Raw genomic sequence first — 20,428 nt, 5'->3', positions numbered from 1 at the left:
GAGACAGAATATGAAACAGAACAGGCATATTGACTGAAATATGCTGCTGAGGGGAGCAGTAGGCGAGTCAGGAGAGGTCTGCAGCACCATGTGGGTAGCTCCCTGGCCGGGGATCAAACTCGTGCTGCCGTGGCTGTGGATAGCTTCATAGGATGCATCTTAACCCCTTGCACCACCAGGGAGGCCCTACACAGAGGTATTTTTCACTAATGTACAGCTCCATGAGAGAAGTGTGTGTACATATTTTTATTAAGGAGCAATTTTCTCTGACTGGCATTATATAACTCATGTCTTGTTATATTGCAAGTTACAGAAAGTTACAGAAATATAATCAAACTGCCCTAGGCAAAAAAGAAAAGCAAAAGGTCAGAGGGATGTGAGCTCAATAACTGGAAAGTTTTGGAAATAAAGCTAATGTGAGATATGACAGTTCCCAGGACTTGCAACAGTGTCATCATGAATATGTTTCCATATCCTGGTCCTTTTTCCTCTGCTTCTTCTTCACAAAGACTTTCCCCATGTGGAGACAAAGATAGTTAATGGCATACAGGCTTATGCATTTAACAAATGTAAATTATTTTTTGTTAATTCCAGGAAAATACTCAAGGTAGGATTCTCATGGTCCCAACATGGATTTTGTCTTCATTCTCAAACTAGGATTCCCTGTCATGCTAGAATGATGCAACACTCTGAATGGGCAATAGTGGATCACACACACCTCCAGATATGGGTGTGTCAACCCCACCCAGCCACATAGACCAAGAGGAGGAAAGGATTGACTCCCTAAACATCAGCAGGAGTGCTATTAAAAGATGCTGGTCAGGCCAAAGAGGATTTGTGCACTAGAAACGTCATCTGCACTGGGGGGGGTGGGGGAGGAGAGGTGGAGAGAGAGAGAAAACAGGGAAAGTCAAATGGGGGGTCTAAGGAAAGATTGTTATTTAAACTGAAAGACACTTATTGAATGGAAAAAATATTTCCACCCCATACATCTGAAAGGAGTTAATATCAAGATCTGTGAAGAACTCATACAACTCAAAAAACAAAGAATACAATCAAAAATGGGCAGAAGAGCTAAATAGACACTGAGCCAAAAATGACAGGCACATGATACCAATAGGCACATGAAAAAGTGTTCATCATCAGGAAATGCAAATCAAGACCACAATGAAGTATCATCTCCCAGATACAACAAATGTTGGTGAGAGTGTGGAGAATATGGAGTATTTCAGCCTCTATGGAAAACAATATGGAGATTTCTCATAGTAATAGCAATAGATCTACCATATGATCCTGCAATTCCTCTCTTAGACATCTACCCAAAGATTACAAAAACACTAATTCAAAGGTATAAATGTACTCCTATGTTCAGTACAGCACTATTTAAAATTGCCAAATTATGGAAACAATTTAAGTGTCCAATGACACCTGAGTGGATAAGGAAGACATGGTATGCATGCACAATGAAATACTACTAAGCTATAAAAAAGATGAAATTTTACCATTTATGACAACCTGGATGGAACTAGAGGGCAATATGCCAAATGAAATGTCAGAAAGAGGGCCTCCATGGTGGCACAAGGGCTTAAGTCTCAGCACTATGAGGCAGTCCACAGCCACTGCAGCATGAGTTTGATTCCCAGCCTGGGAGCTGACCCACATAGTGCAGGAGACCTCTCCTGTCTCACCCGCTGCTCTCCTCAGCAGTGTATTTCAGTTAATCCACCTGTTCAGTTTCCTACTCTGTCTCTGGTGAATCCTCTCACCCCCTGCTCCTCTGGCCTGTACCCCAGTTCTTGTATGCATAAATAAATAAATCTTTTTTAAAAAAGACAGAAGTCAGAAAGAAAAAGGCAAATACTGGATGATTTCATTTTTGTGAAATATAAAGAAACAAAACAAAGAAACTGACTAAACTAAACCAAAACAAACCCTAGAAATATGACTGAGGGAACTAGAGGGGGCGGGGCCCAGTGGATGGTGGTAGAGGATTATTGCTGCTTTTGGTGGTAGGTATATGGTAACATACATTTGAAGAAATTTGAGCCTGTACCCCTAAAACATATATAGTGTTGTAAACCAGTGTCACTTCAACAACATTTTTTTATTTAAAAAATATTTTTAATTAAAAAGAAAAATCCATGCTGAAGCAGAAATAGATCTAGATATGTCCTGGTATTTTTTTCTGTAATCATCCATCCGTTGTTCTTTGACCTCTAATCAAGGTGATGTGAAGGTGAGTGTCTGTGCCCAGCACAAAGGAGAAGCAGCACTGTCCCCTACATGGCCCTGGACATAATTTGAAGAGTGTCTGTGTATTGTTCTTAAGATATCACCCCCAGTCAATTTATCCCACTCTGCTGGGACCAATGTTGGCAGCAAGTTCCACAAGGACTCAGCTACAGGCCAGAGAGCTAAAAGACCCTCCCGGTCACCACTACAGAGCAGCTTCATGGAAATTAAGTATAGGCCAACCATGTCCCTGGGGGCTCAGCTCTCAATGATGCTGAAATCATTAGCTGTATGTTCAGCTACAGCTTCCTTCTCTGTCTTCTGAAAAATTGTTTAAGCAGGAAGAGGCAGCAGATGGAGCTGGTGGCTAAGAACAGTACCCATTTTAATTCCCAGATAGTTTGTCAGTCATTGGGATGCAGCGACCTCCAGAAACAGGGATGTTTTGCATTAAATCAGAGATGGCAGTGTGCTTATTCCCTAGCCATGCTAAGCTGTGACCACTCACACTAGCTATAAACAAGTATATCATTCCTGAGGCACAGGGAGTGGTGACCATAGCAACAAATCATCTAAATATATTATTTTTTGGTTCAGCTTGCCTTTTGTTAAACCTCCTTTTTCACAAACGACTGTGTTACTGTTCCTGTTGTAATTAGACTTTCATTTTCTCTTTTTAAACAATAAACAGGAACAAAGAAAGAAGTACAAAAAGATCAAGATGTTAATAAACCTGCTGTTTCATCACCTAAGAGAATAGTGGCTTCAACCACCAAGATTCATTCTCCAGGTACTTAAGAAATGTGATCTGTGTTATTTGGGGAGAAGACTTTGACTTGAAATTTATTTTGAAACATGGCATTAATGGAGCAGTGCCAGTCCAGGTGGTATGCGTGATTGTTCCAGGACTTGACATACATATAATGATGTTTTCTGAGTCTAGATGAAATGAATCAGCTGTCACCATCATTTTGTCTTTAAAAACAACATGTTATTATGCTGAGTTTAAGTCGCAGAATCTTCTTCATGTAGGAGTATCTGCTATCCCAACAGTATATAGAAATAATTTGTAATTTAAAAATAGACTTTAAAGATCTAACTTCAAGAGATACTATTTTCTAAAAGGAAGAAAAGCAGACAAGTAAAGCCTATCAAAAACTTATTTTGACAATGAGGAAACCATTTCTTTACATTCAAATATGAGTAAACGATCATTTGAAATCTGAAAATTATTTATTATAAAAATCCATATTATAAGGCATTAACCCCTGTGTAGAATACAATCCAAATATAAAATCAGATCATTTTCTTTAAGCATGAAAATAATAGCAATAATAGCTAGAGCTAATATTTGTGTTCTCACTGTATGCCAGATATGGTCTAAATTCTTAAATGTATGAATCTATTTAATGACCACAATAGCTATATTGAGACAGGTCCTACTATTGCCCTCTTTACATGTGAGGATATTGAAGTATAGAGATTTTCATTAATTTATCCAACATCACAGGAAATAAATAATAGCATGTTGATTTAAGCCTAGGCACTCTATATACAGAGGTACTCAGAATCCCAAAACTTCTTGCTTAGTCACTAAACTATTAACCAGAAATCTTGGAAAATAAAATATTTGTTAAAATTTCTGGGTACCTTGAAATGTATAGGAAGAAAGCCAAAGCCACACATGTGAGAATCAGAAGACAAAACTAATGCCTAAATAGGGTGGGAGATGGATCAGTGGACCCTGCAAAAATCTCAAATTTCAGACAGGCAACACACACCTTCAGTGGCTGAAGGATGAACTAGGAAGAAAAAAAAACTTATCCTGAGAGAGGAGACTGACCTATTGGAATGTTGGGTTGAGGGAAGTGGGGATGCCCTCTCTTAAGATTCTCCACCCACCAGGGCCTCCCCTGGTGACGCAGTGGTTGAGCGCTGGGCTGTGAAGCTGCCCACAGCCTCTGCAGCGCTGGTTCGATCCCCGAGGGTCCCACATGGCGCGACAGACCTCTCCTGTCTCACCTGCTGCTCCCCTCAGCAGTGTGTTTCATCAGTGTGCCTGTTCTGTTCCCCGCTCTGGCTCTGGCAAATTCTCTCACCCTCCTGCACTTGACTGCACCCAGTGCTTGTATAAATAAATAAATAAATCTAAAAAAAAAATTGACTCCTTTAAAAAAAAAAAAAAAATTCTCCACCCCCCAATCGATTTGCCCTTCCTCAATTTGGGAGCTTTTAATCCAGCTACCACTGTGGTCTGAAAATTCAGTTTAAGATGCTGCAATACTTGTGTTCACATTGGAAAATAAAATGTAAAATTATTTCACACAAGGAAAGAAGCCACCATGAGTAAGGTCCTAATATTCTAGGGAACAAGAGTGAGAAGAGGTATTGTGTAAACTTAGCCTTTGTTAATTTACAATATGTATGTTAAAATTTCTATGGTAACAATAGTTTACCAAACCAAAAGAGAGGAAAGAGATGAAATAAGGATTTTTTTTCAATGCAGAAAAATGCAAGTAAAGAGAGGAAAGAAAAAAAAAAACAGGAATAAAGGGGGAAGAAGGAAAAGGTGATGGGGGAAATTGGAAGAATACCATAAGAGATTAGAAATGACTTCAAATGTCAAAAAGAATGTTTATGAACTAAACTCTCTAGACTAAATCAAAGATTTAGATTGCCAGAATATTAATCAAAAAGTATTCATAAAGTGCCTCTCATATGCTATAAAGTTTAGACTGTTCACGAATGTACATTAAAATATGGGAATATTAAAAGGTTCAAAGGAAAACAATGGAAATATTTATACCATGAAAATACTAAACAAAAGAAAGTTAGTGATGCTGTAGTTTTGAAACATCTTTATTGTGGTACAGTTAACAAATACTAAACTACATGTATTTAGAGTATGCAATTTGATAAGTTTTGACACAGATGTACAAATCAAGATAGCAAAGGGTCCCTGTTCCCATTTATAATCCTACCTGCCTTCCTCTGAGTACCCATCCCCCAACCCCCATTCTGTCATTATTAAAGAGTTTGCATTTTCTAAAGTTTTATATAAATGGAATCACATGTGTGCTTTTTTTATCTGCCTTCTTTTACTCAGTATAATTATTTTGAGAGCCATTCATGTTGCCATAGTTCATTCCTTTTCATTGACAAATAGTATTCCACTGCTGTGAGGATGCCACAATTTTTCTGTTTACCTATTATGCACTTTGGTCCCCCCAACTCCCACCCAAGTATTTGACAATTATAAGTAAATACTGCTATTCCAATTTGTAGAAGTCTTGATTAAGACATCTTTCATTTCTCTTGGGCAAACATCTGGAATGACTGGGTCATAGTAGTTAAATGTTTATTCTTTAAAATGTTAAAAAAGGGCCTCCCCGGTGGCGCAGTGGTTGAGCACTGGATTGCAAAGCTGCCCGCAGCCTCTGAATGCTGGTTCTATCCCCGGCTGCTCCCCGGCCACCAGAGGAGGGTCCCACATGGCGCGCAGAACTCTACTGCTGCCCACTGCTCCCCTCAGCGGTGTACTTCAGTCCTTCTGCCTGCTCTGCTCCCCAATCTGGCTCGGTGAATTCTCTCACCCTCCTGCGCTTCTGACTGTACCCAGTGCTTGTATAAATAAATAAATAAATCTTTTTAAAAAAAGAAGAAAAAGAAAAAGAAACAGTACAAGTCTGTGGGGAAATAAACTCATTTAAAAAAAAATAAATAAAATGTTAAAAAAGTTTTCCAAACTGTTTTTCCAAAGTAGTTGTACCACATTATATTTCCAACAGTAGTGTAAAAGAGTGCCAGTTTAGTGGTTGCTTTAGGGTCCATCATCTACATTTTTAAATTTTTACATTCTAGCTTCAAGTGATATCATATCACTTCATATATTAGTGTAAGAATCTTGCAAGTGTGTGTTCTTACTGGCTTTTGTGTTTTTGCTGTCAAACGTTTTAGTTTATATATGTCATAAATTCATACTATGTTATTATGATTATCAGCACTCAGTTATTTTAAGAAATTTAAGTATGAAAAATATCTTTTCATTTGTGAGATTAGTTCTCATTTCTAATGTTCTTTATTTGTATGGATCCAAATTTCCATCAAACATCATTTTTCTTCTGCCTAAAATATTTCCTTTAATATTGCTTATATTGGAGGTTTGGTTGTGATGAATTATTTCAATTTTTGGTTACCTGAATTTTTGATAGATAGTTTTACTTTGTTCAGAATCTAAATTGGCATTTTCTCGGTTAAGCATTTAAAGATGTTGTCTCATTGACTTCTTTGTGGTTTGAGTGGTTTCCAATGAAAAATTGTTGCTCTTATTTTCTCTGTGCCTAATGTCTTTCTCTTCTCCAGCTGCTTTCTATAGATGTTCTCTTTATCATTTGTTTTGAACAATTTGATTATTATATGCTTTGATATAATTTTCTTCATGATTTTTATGCTTGAAGCTGGCTGAGATTTCTTAGATCTGTGAGAATACATTTTTCATGAAATTTTGGGGAAAAAAATGCCATTGCTTCTTAGGGAATCCAGTTATACATATGTTAGGCCACTTGAAGTTGTGCCACAGCTTATGTCCAAAGTGATATTCTGTTCATTGAGTCTTTTTTCCTCTGTGTACTTCATTTTGGATAGCTTCTTTCATTAAATATTCACTATTTTTTTCCTTTAAAAAAATAATGCTCATCTGTTAGTTCCCATTTTTGTATGTCACATGTACAATGTGACTTCACTGCAGTGTCTGCTTAGAGTGTTACAGGCTGAGTTCCAAGTAACAGTGAGCTGAGTTCTAGTTGAAGGTTCTGGAGAAAATTCTACCTTCCAACTGATTCAGGTTGCTGGTAGAACAAGTTCATTGTAGTTTTGTATTATAAAATTGAAATCCTATTTCCTTCTTGGCCTTAATCAGAGTTCAACATTAACACTTAGGGCCACCATATTCCTTGCAATGTGGCCTCCTCCATCTTCAAAACAATAGTGGTGTATTGAATCTTTCCCAAGCCTCAAATCTCTGACTTCTTTCTCTGTGATCAGCTGGATAGCACTCTACTCTTAGTGGACTCACCTGATTAGGTGAAGCTCACCAAGGGTAATCTTCTTGGTACAGAATGTAATATAATCATGAAAGTTGTGTCTCATCTTTATCACAGGTTCTATTCACATTTAAGAGCATTATGCTAGTGTATTAGTCAGTTCAGGCTGCTTTATCAAACACCATTGTCTGGGAGGCCTAAACAATAGAAAATAATTTCTCACTGTTTTGGAGAACAGGAAGTCCAAGAGCAGTGAGTAAGCTTTGCTGGTAAGGGCCCTTCTTAGTTTACAGTCAAATGCCTTCTTGCACTAATCCCATTCATTGAGACTTATGATCTAACTACTTCCCTAAAATCCCACCCCCAAATACCATGCCATTGGGACTTTAAAATGTGAATTTTGAGAGAAGGAAAGTATTCAGTTCATAGCAGCAGGGTACAAGAGTCACCTCATTTGTTTTCTGATTGTCAGGAATTGCTGTACTTCATTGTCTCATGGTAATATCTTGAAAAACATGGTCTTATATATTCCAGTCAAATTTTTTGAGGTAGTTTAAGATTAGAAGATAAATTTGATCCTTCTTACTTTAAAAATAGCTATATTTTAGAATTAAAATTTAGCAGTTGCTATAACTCTACTATACCATGATTTTTTACCTGTAGTGAAAGGAGCTCAGTTTTAACTTATAACTTGTAAATAATAAGAAATTTCCTGAATATGAGAATATATCAATTTTTATTTTGTCTAGAGAGTGAATTATAGTAACAATTTTATTGTAGTTGGCTTTGGAAATCCTGGCTGTAACTTCCTGTTATTTTTCTGTCTCCTATACATCAAAATAGAAAAGAATCTGCTTCCTTGAAATGGGAAATATAAACTCCTTCTACAGGGTATTGTAGGTCAGTTATTTAATGTTTGGGTGTGGCCCCATTTACTCCTTCCTGTCCTCACCCACAAGAGGACTTGCTAGAAGGACATTTTCCACCCACATGCCATCTGTTCCTCAACCTTTCCCATCACTAACTAACCCCAGACAAACAGGTGCTACTACTACTGAGTAGGAAAATAGCATGCTACTGTGCAAAATTCTCAAATAAATTTAAATTGAATTAAGAAAAATAAAGCCTCTCCAAGATCACAAAGAACTCAGCACCTGTGTTCCCTGGGGTGTCCAGCTGGTGCCAGTCTACACTACACAAATTTCCTTTCTTTTACAATGTTGACTGAACTCATGAAGTACTTTTCCTGAAACTGGAAAGCTATCAAAGTTGTGTGCTGTAATTCATTTCTTTTTTGTTTAAATGTGTTATAGTCGTGGGCTATCTCTGATGTTATGAACGTGAAGGTTCCAATACTGCACTGTCAGTTTGTTATGTCAGTTACATTTGCAACTTTAAAATTAAACCACGCTTTCTATCCATTCAAATCCTCTGGCTAGTGACCTGATGGCTGCAGATGAATTTTTAATAAATCCTTTCCATTTTCAAGGAGTGTATTCTCCCCAGTGCTCAGCCTTTGCACGCAAACTGCTTGCATTCACCTTTGTGAGAATCTAAGGTCACTCACTGGTTTTGTCCTCTAGTTCCCTAACTAGAGTTATGCAGCTAGTAAGATAGCTAGAAAGAAATTGTGATTGGGGTATGATTTTGATAATGAGATGACATTCTAGATTTAGAACATACCCTAAACCTGTGATGTGTTGAGATCACGTAGAGTAGATCATCATTGTGCTTAGTGGTAAGACCCCTGGCTGAGGAGTCAGGACCCTGAGACCCACACAAAAGGGTCCCCACCCCCTGAGGTGGGGAACCTGAGACCAAGGGCCTGGCCTTGCTCTCCCACGTGGCCTTGCAATATCGTTCACAATGTAGTGCCAATAAAAGCTCTCCATATTGTTGTCCACACACATAATGTGAAACATACAATGCAAAACCAGCTCTGTCTGTAAGTCATGACAAGACACCAGTCCAGGTGTCTCTGCTCATATATTTCATGTAGAAGAGTGCATGGAGGATAAGACTCATCAACACTTGGGAAGTTTACAATAGGCAGCCAGCAAAACACTAGCATTTCTGCTCTCTTTATATTTCATTTAAGCTTCCAATACCATCATTCAGTCCTATTTTCAATGTCTTTATTCTTGATGTAAATCTCCTAATTTGACTGGATAGAAATCAGAAGGATATCATAGGAAATCAGAACTTTATTTTTATTTATTTATTTATTTTGGAAAGCGACTAAACACAGGTAAATAGGCTTCACCTGGCTACTGAGTGAGGTTAGCAGAGTGCCCGCCTTCACCCCTCCCAGAAGCAATATACACAGGAACATTAACAACTCGGTTTAGGGGCACTGAATGTCCTCCCTCCAACCCCAGTTGAAAATTCAAGTATAACTTACAGTCAGCACTCCATGTGGGCATGTTCACAACCTACTGAATCTATGTTGCAGAATCACTTGATAGAAAAAAATAATCCACATATACATGGACCCTTGCAGTTCAAAGTGAGTTGTTCAAGGGTGAGCTATAAACACTGCAAGGAACATCAAAGGAAATGATGACAAACTTTCTGGCACAGACAAATGTCCTCAGGGGACAGGGCATGTCCTTCATTTAAAGTATGCATGGTCAGGCTCCCTAGTGGCCTAGGGGTTAAGTCTCAGCACTATCACTGTGACTGCCTGAGTTCGATCCCCATCCAGGGAGCTAACCCACATACCGTTCAGCAGACCTCTCCTGTCTTGCCTGCTGCTCCTCTTAGCAGTGTATTTCAGTAAATCTGGCTGTTATGTACCCCTCTCTGTCTCTGGTGAGTCCTCTTACCTACTCCATCTCTGGCCTATACCCTAGTTCTTCTACTCAAAAGAATTTAAAAATAATAAATAAATAAATAAATAAATAAATAAATAAATAAATAAATAAATAAATAAATAAATAAATAGTGTGCATGGTCACCTGAGGGAAGAAATCCTACATTGTCAAAATATTCCAACACTATAAAACAATAATAGTACTTCATTAATAAAAATAAACAATGTGTGCATTGTGACTCTTCCACAGAAATATGGATGGAAGCAGTCAGAGTAAGTTATCATCAATGCATCTCATCCCAGTGCTGGCCATGAGTTTTACAAGCAATATGTGATTACTGCCTCCAAAAGCTGTGTATCTCATTGCCCCATTAACCCCTGACTTCCTAAGCAGGTAGGTATTTTAGCTTCATTGTATTCTGCTTTTAAAAGAAGACAGCAGATGCAAATAAAATCCTCTTTAATTTTTATTGAAACAGGTAGAGCTGACTTTGTGTCAGTCATCTTTCAATATAGGCTCTCCACCCCCAAGATGGTAGAGAGCCAGCACAGCTGTCCTTAGTTACCATCCTGGGGGTGTGCTGACATAGGGACAGACAGGATAGTGACAGGATAATACTGCAGGGAGTTAGCTATAAAGTTTTCAGCACAAGAATGAAGGTTATTTTAAGTGAGAATGGAAAATGTACCACTGACAGCAAAATGGTTATAATGCTAGGCAATGTTATATTTGATGTATGTAGAAAATGGCAGAACCATTTTCAACTAAAAGTCTTAGAGAACTCCACAGCCAACTTTATCTCTGTGTTTCTTTCCTGGAGTCAGTACTGGGGCCTAGACCTTAGTCTTGGTTGTGACAGTGGTTGAATATAAGATGTGCAGTCAACCAGGAGTCCCAAACAATGACAGGTTTCATAAGGTAGTTTGGTGTCATGAAGCAGTTGCATTGCCACTTGGTGTGTTGATACCAAATGCTGATGTTCTCAGGGGGCATCTGTCTTGGTTCAGCATGTCAATTGGCCAGTGGCCCCAGGAGTAGAATTATGAACTAAGCATCTTATTACTCAATAAAACACTGGAATTTTGAGTGTGTGAATGAAAGTAATATTATAATAACACCAATATTAAAGTAAATACCAAGAAAAGAATTCTACCAGCTCCTGTTATATTTCTCATTTACCCTTGAACATAATTGCTAATGTAATAATTCTGATAAAAACAATAGTAATGATGATAAGGGAGCAAATCTGATAGCCAAAATTACAAGACAACATAAGTAGTTACTAGTATCCACAAGCTCAGAGGTGACCATGCCATAAATAATGATTACTTTTAATTCACTGAGCTGGAAGTATGTTTTATTATTCCTTTAGATTTCTAAAAGAAGTGTCTTCTGTTATAAGAGGTAGGTACCTGGTATCTCAACACATTAATTAAAACACTGAAGTGTTTTATAAAATCAGCAGCCACAATAATAAAATGATAAACAGTAATCACAAGGGAAAAAAATTGCCTTGGGTCTTAGACTGTGTCATGGAATTTAACACAGGCAATATAATCTCTCAAATTTTGTTTTGGTAATTATTTCTCCTTTATTTCCAGTATTGAGAATGTTGGGATTAAGTATATAGTAAGATTGCTTTGCCTACAACATGCAAGTAAATCTCCTGGAATATTATGTTCTGTGCATAATATTCATAATATTCATAATAATATCTCTGTTCTGTCACAGAGATAGTTTTTATGAAATAGTAATTTTGTATCTTTTATTCCATTAAGTCATTAATAGCTTGATATGTTTAGGTGAGATTACATTGCAATCTCTGATCTAAGTGGCAAAAAATTAAAATTAACATGATTGTCATTAAATTAACAGTAGTATTTAGATGAACTAACCCTTCTTGCCTTAAAATATGTGGCCACTTGTTTTTTATTTTTAAAGATTTATTTATTTATACAAGAACCGGGGTACAGACCAAATGTGTTGGAGAGTGAGAGGATTCACCAGAGACAGAGCAGGGAACAGACAGGCAGACTGACGAAATACACTGCTGAGGGGAGCAGCGGGTGAGATAGGAGAGGTCTGCGGCGCCATGTGCATTTCTCCCCGGCCGGGATAGAACCCACGATGCAGAGGCTAGGACAGCTTCACAGTGCGGCGCTCAACCGCCTGCGCCATCAGGGAGGCCCAATATGTGGCCACTTGTATGTTCACAGGCCCATTACTGTGTCTGGTATATCAGGTCCTAAAGACAGTGCTATTTTCTGGGCTTTTGTACATATTACTCCCTCATATTTGGGAAGCAGAGGGGAAGACAAAAGAATATTGGAAATATTAAAGTTTATTCCTCAGTGTGTAGATCAGTGTCCATGTGACATCTAGAAAGTGATCTGCTTGAGCCCAGGCAAGAATGCACGTCTGGAGGTTCTTGGTGGGTACGTGTGAGCCTCACACTGGTTTCCAGGAGGACTCTCGTCAGTCTGTGCCCACATGCAGTGCTGGTCCCCCTGCTCTTTCCTGAAGCCTTGCCTTCAAAAATCACCAAGAAAATCACCTCTCCTTAAAACATCCCCACTCCGGGCCTCCCCGGTGGCACAGCGGGTTGAGCGCAGCGCTGTGAAGCTGTCCGCATCTTCTGCAGCGTGGGTTCGCTTCCTGGCTGGCCAGGGAGATACCCACATGGCGCAGCAGACCTCTCCTGTCTTGCCCACTGCTCCCCTCAGCAGTGTATTTCAGTCAGTTTGCCTGTTCTGCTCCCCACTATGTCTCTGTGTCTCTGGTGAATCTTCTCATCCACCCACGCCTCTAACCTGTACCGCAGTTCTTGTATAAAAATAAATAAATCTTTAAAAAGAAAAAGAAGAAGAAGAAGATGCTTTCTGAGGTGATAAAAAAAAAAAAATCCCCACTCCGCTTGCAGCCCCTTGTGGTGGAATTTCTGGTCCTTCCTCTGTAGTCCCTACCTGACACTTACCTAGCAGGAGTCAGATCTCAGAAGCTCTGGGGTCCATGATACAAATGATGAAAACTTTCTTCTTGCTGCAACTGAGCACAAGTGGAGCTACTTAGTGTTTATAAAGATCATCTTGTAGGGAAAGCAGAGCTTCCCATCAGAAGGTGAGAGGCAATGGTGTTTGGACTGGCCTTTAGTCATGAAGTGGTGTGAAGTGGACATATGGTAGGAATATTTTGGAGGACATTAATGATGTAGCAATTTAAAGCCAGAAATCCCTGGAACAGGTTCTGGGGTTGTGATGAACTTGACATTGAAGAAGAGGTCATTAGCACGACCATGGAAAGGAGAAAAGGGCACATAGGCATCACTCCCTGATGCCCAATTACAAGACTGTGAGGTTATCATATGAGTGACTTCGACCTGGGCCAGCTGATTTCCCATTAGACACTTTCAAAGAGTATCCCCCTTGAAGAAAGCAAATAATGCTTCAATCTTTTGAAGCAGACTTGAAAAAAATGTAGGAAACTGGAAGGAACTTGGCAGTTTAGTCTGTTGTTCTTTTTCTAAACATGAAACCTTTCCCTTAGAAGCACAGAAATGGCAAAGATGTTAAGTCCTTGTCTTTTTTCCCCCTTTTGCTATCTAAAATGACAAACCATCGGCAATTCCTTCTTGGCTTCTTGTTCTTGATGAAATCCTTCTGTAATAATGGGGATGTCGTATTTGGGCTGTTTGGTTTTTTTTTTTTCACAAGCGACTCTTTTTCCTTGTAGGATACCCCAAGCAGAGGGCCACAGCTCCCAGAAATGGGTTTTCCCCCAAGCCAGACCTGCAGACCCGTGAAGCAGAGCGGCAGCTGGTTCAGCGGCTGAAGGAGCGGTGTGAGCAGCAGGCCCGGCAGCTGGGCCTGGCCCAGGGGGAGCTGAGAAAGGCCATCCGTGGCTTCCAGGCACTTGCCGTGTCCACTCAGCATTTCTTTGGAAAGGTGAGGCCACGTTTGGTGCATGTTGAAGTGCTTTTCATTGAGGCGGGGAGGGCGGTCATGGAGATGGTTATTCGTGTGTGTATTTCTAGTTTGGGTTTAGGGTTAGAGTTGGGATTCAGTTTTCAGAAGGTCATTCAGAATCTCCTGCAGCAGCATGTCATGTACGGGGAGCCGTGTTTATACTTAGGTGTGGAAGAAGTTAGTCTGGAAGGATGACTTAGTAACCTTGACTTCAAAAGGGAAAATTTTGTAAAAGTAGAAAGGATATAAACGTACCATTTGAAAGTGATTTCTTTGAGGAAAACAGAGAATGATTGTTTGCATTGTAGATAGGAGATCCAAACTCTGAAACTTCTGCTCATTTCATCTTAAATAGAGACAGGGCGGCAGTGCTGTTCCCAGGGGCTGTTGTGGGAAATGGAATGTGCCAGCCCTGGGCTTCCCCTCAGGGCAGTGTTCACAGCACAGCTTCAGGAGGGGAGGTGGGGAGTCTTCCCTGCCCCCTGTGTTTCCCTGAAAATGTAGGAAGGGTTGGTTTCTTCTCAGCAAATCACAGTCAGGAGGTTCTGGACACTGAGTTTATTAACCACGGAGTGGCTAAGCCTCCAGCCCTCCACGTGGACAGGGGTTGGGGGATGCTGGTGGACAGAGGTTGGGGGAGCCTGGTATCTGAATGCTTTTGTGCTCCAGCTCGAAGTAGCCAAGGCATGTTTGGGAGAGAAAAGGAAATTTACCTTCAAGATTTAAACATTGTGAAACAGCATATTAAAAACCCACAGGACATTTTAAATTTCCTGTGGACCTTCTTTTGTCTATAAATTAGAGGAAGTACAAATGCTATGTAAATGCTCTCTAAATGAACAAACTAAATTTCTAACAATTTAAAGAAGAAAATCAGAAGGATGTTAAGTAGCACCGCATGACCACTGGTTGATTTTTTTTTTCCCAATCATCTGCCTGAAAGTGTGGAGGACTCTGACCTTTCACGATATCCTACGGTGTAAAAGCCTGAGATGCCCTTCTTGTTAGTGTCCTTTTCTTTTTTGCTTAAAGCTTTTAGCAGAAGGAGCCAATTATCAATTTGTTTTTGTAATGAAAGACAAGATGAACAGATTTCAGTTTTACCAATGGTTTCAGCCTCTTTCCTAACCACTATCTTAGCACAGGCAATAAATGACCAATTCATTAATTTTTATTACCAATTCTTTACTTATCTCTTTATTTTTTCTTACATCATGTAGTACCCATACTTCTCTAACCACCTTATCACCTGTGAGCCATCACCATGTTCCCTTGTGTTCTTCCCCCCCACCCCCCTTATGTCCCCCTCCCACCTCCCCCTATGCTATATGTTCTATAGTCAACTTGCTAGTTTTGACTTTTTCTTGACCTTTTGTTGGCTTCTCTATATTCCACATATAAGTGAGGCTATCTGGTATTTTGTCCTTTTTCTTCTAATTTCTCCTAGCATAATTTCTTCCAGTTCCATCCAGGTTGCCATAAATGACATGAGCTTGTCTTTTTTGATCACTAAGTAATAGTCCATTGTATAAATATGACCAATTTGAATTGCATGTGTGCTTTCTGGTCTAGCACTGTTGGTGTCAACCTTGAACAGCTGCAGAGGCTGTATATACACCCCTGTGAGAATTAAAATTATACACTTTTTTAAAAAAGATTTATTTATTTATTTATACAAGCACTGGGTACAGTCAGAAGCGGGAGGGTGAGAGAATTCACCAGAGCCAGAGCAGGGAACAGAACAGGCAGAACGATGAAATATACTGCTGAGGGGAGCAGCGGGCATGGCAGGAGAGGTCTGGGACCCTCGCTGGCAGCCGGGGATTGAACCAGTGCTGCAGAGGCTGCGGGCAGCTTCGCAGCCCAGTGCTCAACCGCTGCGCCACCAGGGGAGGCCCAAAATTGTACACCCTTTTAAGGTGCTGAGAGACCTGACTCTCCATGGTAAATACTGAACATTTTTTTTATTCAAGAAAAAAGGATATATTTTTGTTCTTCAGCTGGACATATATTTTCCACTCACTATCAAATCTTTTATAAAGAGAAGAAAACAGGTTATTCATTGAGCTTCTCTAGTAACAGTTACTTTGTTATTCTGTCCACTCTGGGATGCTCCTTGCGTGTGTCATCCACAGTGTCCTTAAATTAATCCTAACCAGTCCTTTATAGAGGTTTCCTATAGATAGATGTACCAACAGACATTGATGTAACATGGACAGTATACTCTGTGTTTTACAAGTTAGAACCTTTGAACCCCACTTATGGCATCACAGCAGAAAAGAGAGTTCCTGTGCTGAAATTAAGGGTCAGTTCCCCATAGTTAATGGATTTCTGTGCCTGGGAATACTTTGTTGGCCCATGGACCATGGGATTTATTTCTCTGCAGTATGTACATGACTCTTAAGTCAGAGGTCAAAGGAGACCAGCAGGTGATTTGCAGGCATCTCCCTTGGACCTCCCTACCACTAGAGCTGCATTTGGCATTTCAGCAAGATAGATGGTGGACATGAATTTCATTTTCTTTTCAGTAAATCACACCAGCAACTTCAAACAGACCTCCCAAATGACCATGGCATTTCACCGCCTACACAATGTGTTCTTTTCTTTCTTATCTCAATGCTCTCCAGATAAACCCCTAAAGGAAAAATGGGCATTTTAAAAAGTGTTTTATAATTGAACATAGTGGCTACCATGCAGGCTGTCATGTATTCCATGTGGCTTCAGAGGATTGATTTGAGAGTTTACTAGTAATACCAAATTAGACCAAGAAAATATGATATGGCATGAGAGCAGCTGGGAAAACTGAGGAAAAGCCACATCATACTGTAGTGATGGAACCCTCTGTTACCAGGTCTAGTGAACTTGAGGTGCCCCGTGTCACTCCTATGGGAAACCAGTGCACTATTATTATGTGGGAGACATGGTCACAGCTGAGCATGCCAGCTATGAAGAGATGAGCTCACAGCTGTTCTACCAATTAGAAGACCCTTCTGGAACTCTGCACATGTTTCTCTGCATTTTCATCGACAGTGCGTGGCTAGTGGAGTACGGTGCAGAGCCAGGCAGCACTCCCTCCCAGCTCCTGCTCCACCAGCCGTGAGTGTTACTGCCTCTCTTTGAGGCTCATCCTCATTACTCAAAGGAGTAACATCTTTGTCCTGGCTTGGCCACCCACTAGCTAAGTCACCTCTAATCAGTCCATCTTTGAGTCTCTATTTCCTCAATTCCAAATACTCTTAATAGTAACTCTCCACAAAGTTATGTGAGATTCAATGAATGAATGGGTAAAGGCAGTTTGAACAAATAATACAAAGCTCTACCGTCAAGGATTTTACTCTTGAGAGAGAAGAGGAAGACAAAACTGAGACATATAAAGTTAAAACACAGCATTCTCATTTCACTATATGTATGCATAAAGGGTTTGACCGGGAGCATATTTTAAGAAAAACTTTCTGCTCTACCTATTCATATTTTTTTCCCAGAATGTGCTGATGCCATTAAATATATATTGGAAATAAGTCTCCATGTATGGAGAGTCACTAGGAAAAAAAGGAATTAGAAGCCCAGATAAGAATCTTCCATTTCTGCCCCATGCTTTAATAGCCCCTGGCAGAGCGGCTGTGAAAGTTGTCAGCTGTGACATAGCTCTGACAGTCCAGCAGCCAGGGATTGTAAGATTCAGAATTTAGATGCCAACACCAGCCTCACACTTGTACTGGTTCCAGATAGCTCTGTCCACAAATGGATCTACTGAAATCTGTGGTCCCCAAACCTTTAGCTGGTGTGGTAATAAGGGTGACTCTCAGGGGACTCCCACTTGTCAGAGGGGCGTTGAGTGATTTTTAGCTTTCTCTGGCTGCCTGGTTCCTGAAACGCTACTCTGTAGCAGCCTCTGGTGGCTAATCCAGGGAACAATCCAGAGGATTGGACAATTTATTTTTGTTTATGCCTACAAGAGCTGGGGTACAGGCTAGAGGTGTGGGAGGTGAGAGGATTCACCAGAGACAGAGCAGGGAACAGAACAGGCAGACCGACCGAAATACACTGCTGAGAGGAGCAGCGGGCAAGCTAGGAGAGGTCTGCTGCGCCATGTGGGTTGCTCCCTGGCCAGGGAGATAGCTTGATAATACTAAGACATAACCCCTTGAGCCACCAGGGAGCCCCCTAAGTGGTGTGTCTTGCTTTGTATCATGTTTTATCCATTTAAGGGAATACTTACTTTGGTAAGCTTTGTTACATTTTTTCATATTTGTGTCATTTTATCATTAAATTTGTGAATGTGAGAGTAGATGGTGGTTTTTAAATTTTCTATTATCAAACAGTTTAGGCATGAAAGTCATGAGAAGCAATCTGTTGAGCATTTGTTTACTTTCCTAGCTTAAAAATTAATGACTTATCATCATCCTTCTCCCAAAGTATACACGTTTTCTTGCTTTTACTTTTTGACCTATCAATCCAAAATTTATTTAAAATGTAAAAGAATAGAAATAAAACACCTTCCATTTATAGTTAATATTTAGGCATTTTTCCATATTCACTTTATGATGTTTTTATTTAGTTAGGGGTGCATACTTTTAAATACAGTTTATATATTTCAACTTCAGTTTTTCAAATTCAGTTCATTTACATGTATGTTAGAAGTGGATCTTCCTGCCTCTGTCATATGAAGGATTCAATAGGAAATTCAAGAAAATAACAGGCAGAATTCCCAAATAATAATATAGATCCTATTTATTGATCATCTCCTATGTTCCAAGCACTTCACATACATTATTTTAACTCAACCATCTTCCCTGCTGTTAAGTGTTGTTCTCATGTGACAGTGGAAGAAGGTGAATTAGGATTTAGCTAAATTATGTAGCCCTCCCAAGACATCATAATTTAAAATGGTGGAGCTAAGATATTAATTAGGTCAGTCAATATCCAACACCCATATTTTTCTACTATGTTATGATGCCGTCTCCCCAGCCTTCAAAGTGCTTTTGATATAATTAAGGGAAAAAACACAATTACAAGAAAAAAAATCATGAAAGAGTAGTCTAAAAGTTAAACACACAGGATGCTAACAAGAAACAATCCTAGATGATATTTAACCTTTTATGTTGCCATAAAAAAAGTGATCTGTGCTTCATGAAAACCCAATTGTGATGGGAAGGGAGTGGTCTGGGGAGGCATGGAAGAGCAGGGTTGGTGTGCCAAGGAGGATTTGGGAATTAAATGCATCGCCCCATTCCATCTGTCTCTCTTACACATTGCCACAAATGGTTTCTTTTTAAAAATTAAACGTCATCGGGTCTCCCCGGTGGCGCAGCGGTTGAGCGCTGGGTTGCGAAGCTGCCCGCAGCCTCTGCGGCGCCGGTTCGTTCCCCAGCTGCTCCCCGGCCACCGGAGGAGGATCCCACATGGCGCGCAGACCTCTCCTGCCGCCCGCTGCTCCCCTCAGCAGTGTACTTCGGTCCTTCTGCCTGCTCTGCTCCCCGCTCTGGCTCTGGTGAATTCTCTCACCCTCCCGCGCTTCTGACTGTACCCAGTGCTTGTATAAATTAAAAAAACATAAATCTTAAATAAATAAATAAATAAATAAATAAATAAATAAATAAATAAATAAATAAATAGATAGATAAATAATAAAAAATAAATAAATAAAAATTAAACGTCATCTCTTCGGGAGCAGACAGACACCGTAGGTGCTGAGAGGAGGCTGACATGCTGCTTAGAAAGGGGCCTTCGGGCTTTCCCCAGACTCTGGCAGTTGGCTAATGGTAGACTGAAGTAAAAGCCTTTAAAGATTCAAAGATGCAGAATGTGTCCTTCGCAAGCACAGACAGTGTCGCTTCGCGAGGCGGGGGAGCCACGGAGCACCATGGGAATGGCGCCTCGCTGGGGCATGTCACTCCTCCCTTCCAGACCCTCGACCTCTGCCAGATACCAAGGTCTCTGCTTAAATGTCACTTGAAATTATTTTTAAATGCTATATGCTGCCCTCCAAGTAAAAGGTCAAAAGAAAGATAAGTTTAAAAACTAATTATTGCCTGAAGAGTGAGGGTTACCTCATCTCCAAAACTGCTTTGCTGTGAGAGATGAATCTGTTAACTCTCCTAGACCTCAGTATTTCTATAAAATGCGGATGACTAAAGATCTAACACCAGAGACTGGGAGGGACTCTCAGGGTCCAGGGTCTGTGATTTAATTTGTTTCCTCTGACTCTGTGAGGCATTGTTGTGATGTAAGCCAGGTGACGCTCCGCTCTTCCTCTGGTGATGGTATCCACTTGTTAATGGGCCCAGCCTGCTGACTGTACATATGTCTGCTACGTAACCATCATTGCTCAGAACAAACTTTTGTGAAGCATTTACCATATGAGTAAATTTGTAAGTAA

At 40.0% G+C, this 20,428-nt stretch overlaps 1 protein-coding gene across 3 annotated transcripts in view; it reads left to right on the top strand.

Moving 5' to 3' along the window:
* The window catches only part of MTUS2 (microtubule associated scaffold protein 2), a gene marked incomplete at both ends in the record, with an annotated part of 339,837 nt that overhangs the window by 211,519 nt on the left and 107,890 nt on the right, over window positions 1–20,428 (top strand). For all 3 annotated transcript variants that reach the window (XM_084235099.1, XM_084235098.1, XM_084235097.1), the window contains 2 exons: window positions 2,924–3,022; window positions 13,817–14,028. In XM_084235099.1, coding sequence (XP_084091225.1) covers window positions 2,924–3,022; window positions 13,817–14,028 — 311 coding nt within the window. The remainder of the gene's footprint in view (window positions 1–2,923; window positions 3,023–13,816; window positions 14,029–20,428) is intronic.

The sequence above is a fragment of the Talpa europaea genome (assembly GCF_964194135.1).
Source record: "Talpa europaea genome assembly, chromosome: 6".
NCBI lineage: Eukaryota > Metazoa > Chordata > Mammalia > Eulipotyphla > Talpidae > Talpa > Talpa europaea.
This window is presented reverse-complemented; position numbering and strand designations above follow the sequence as displayed.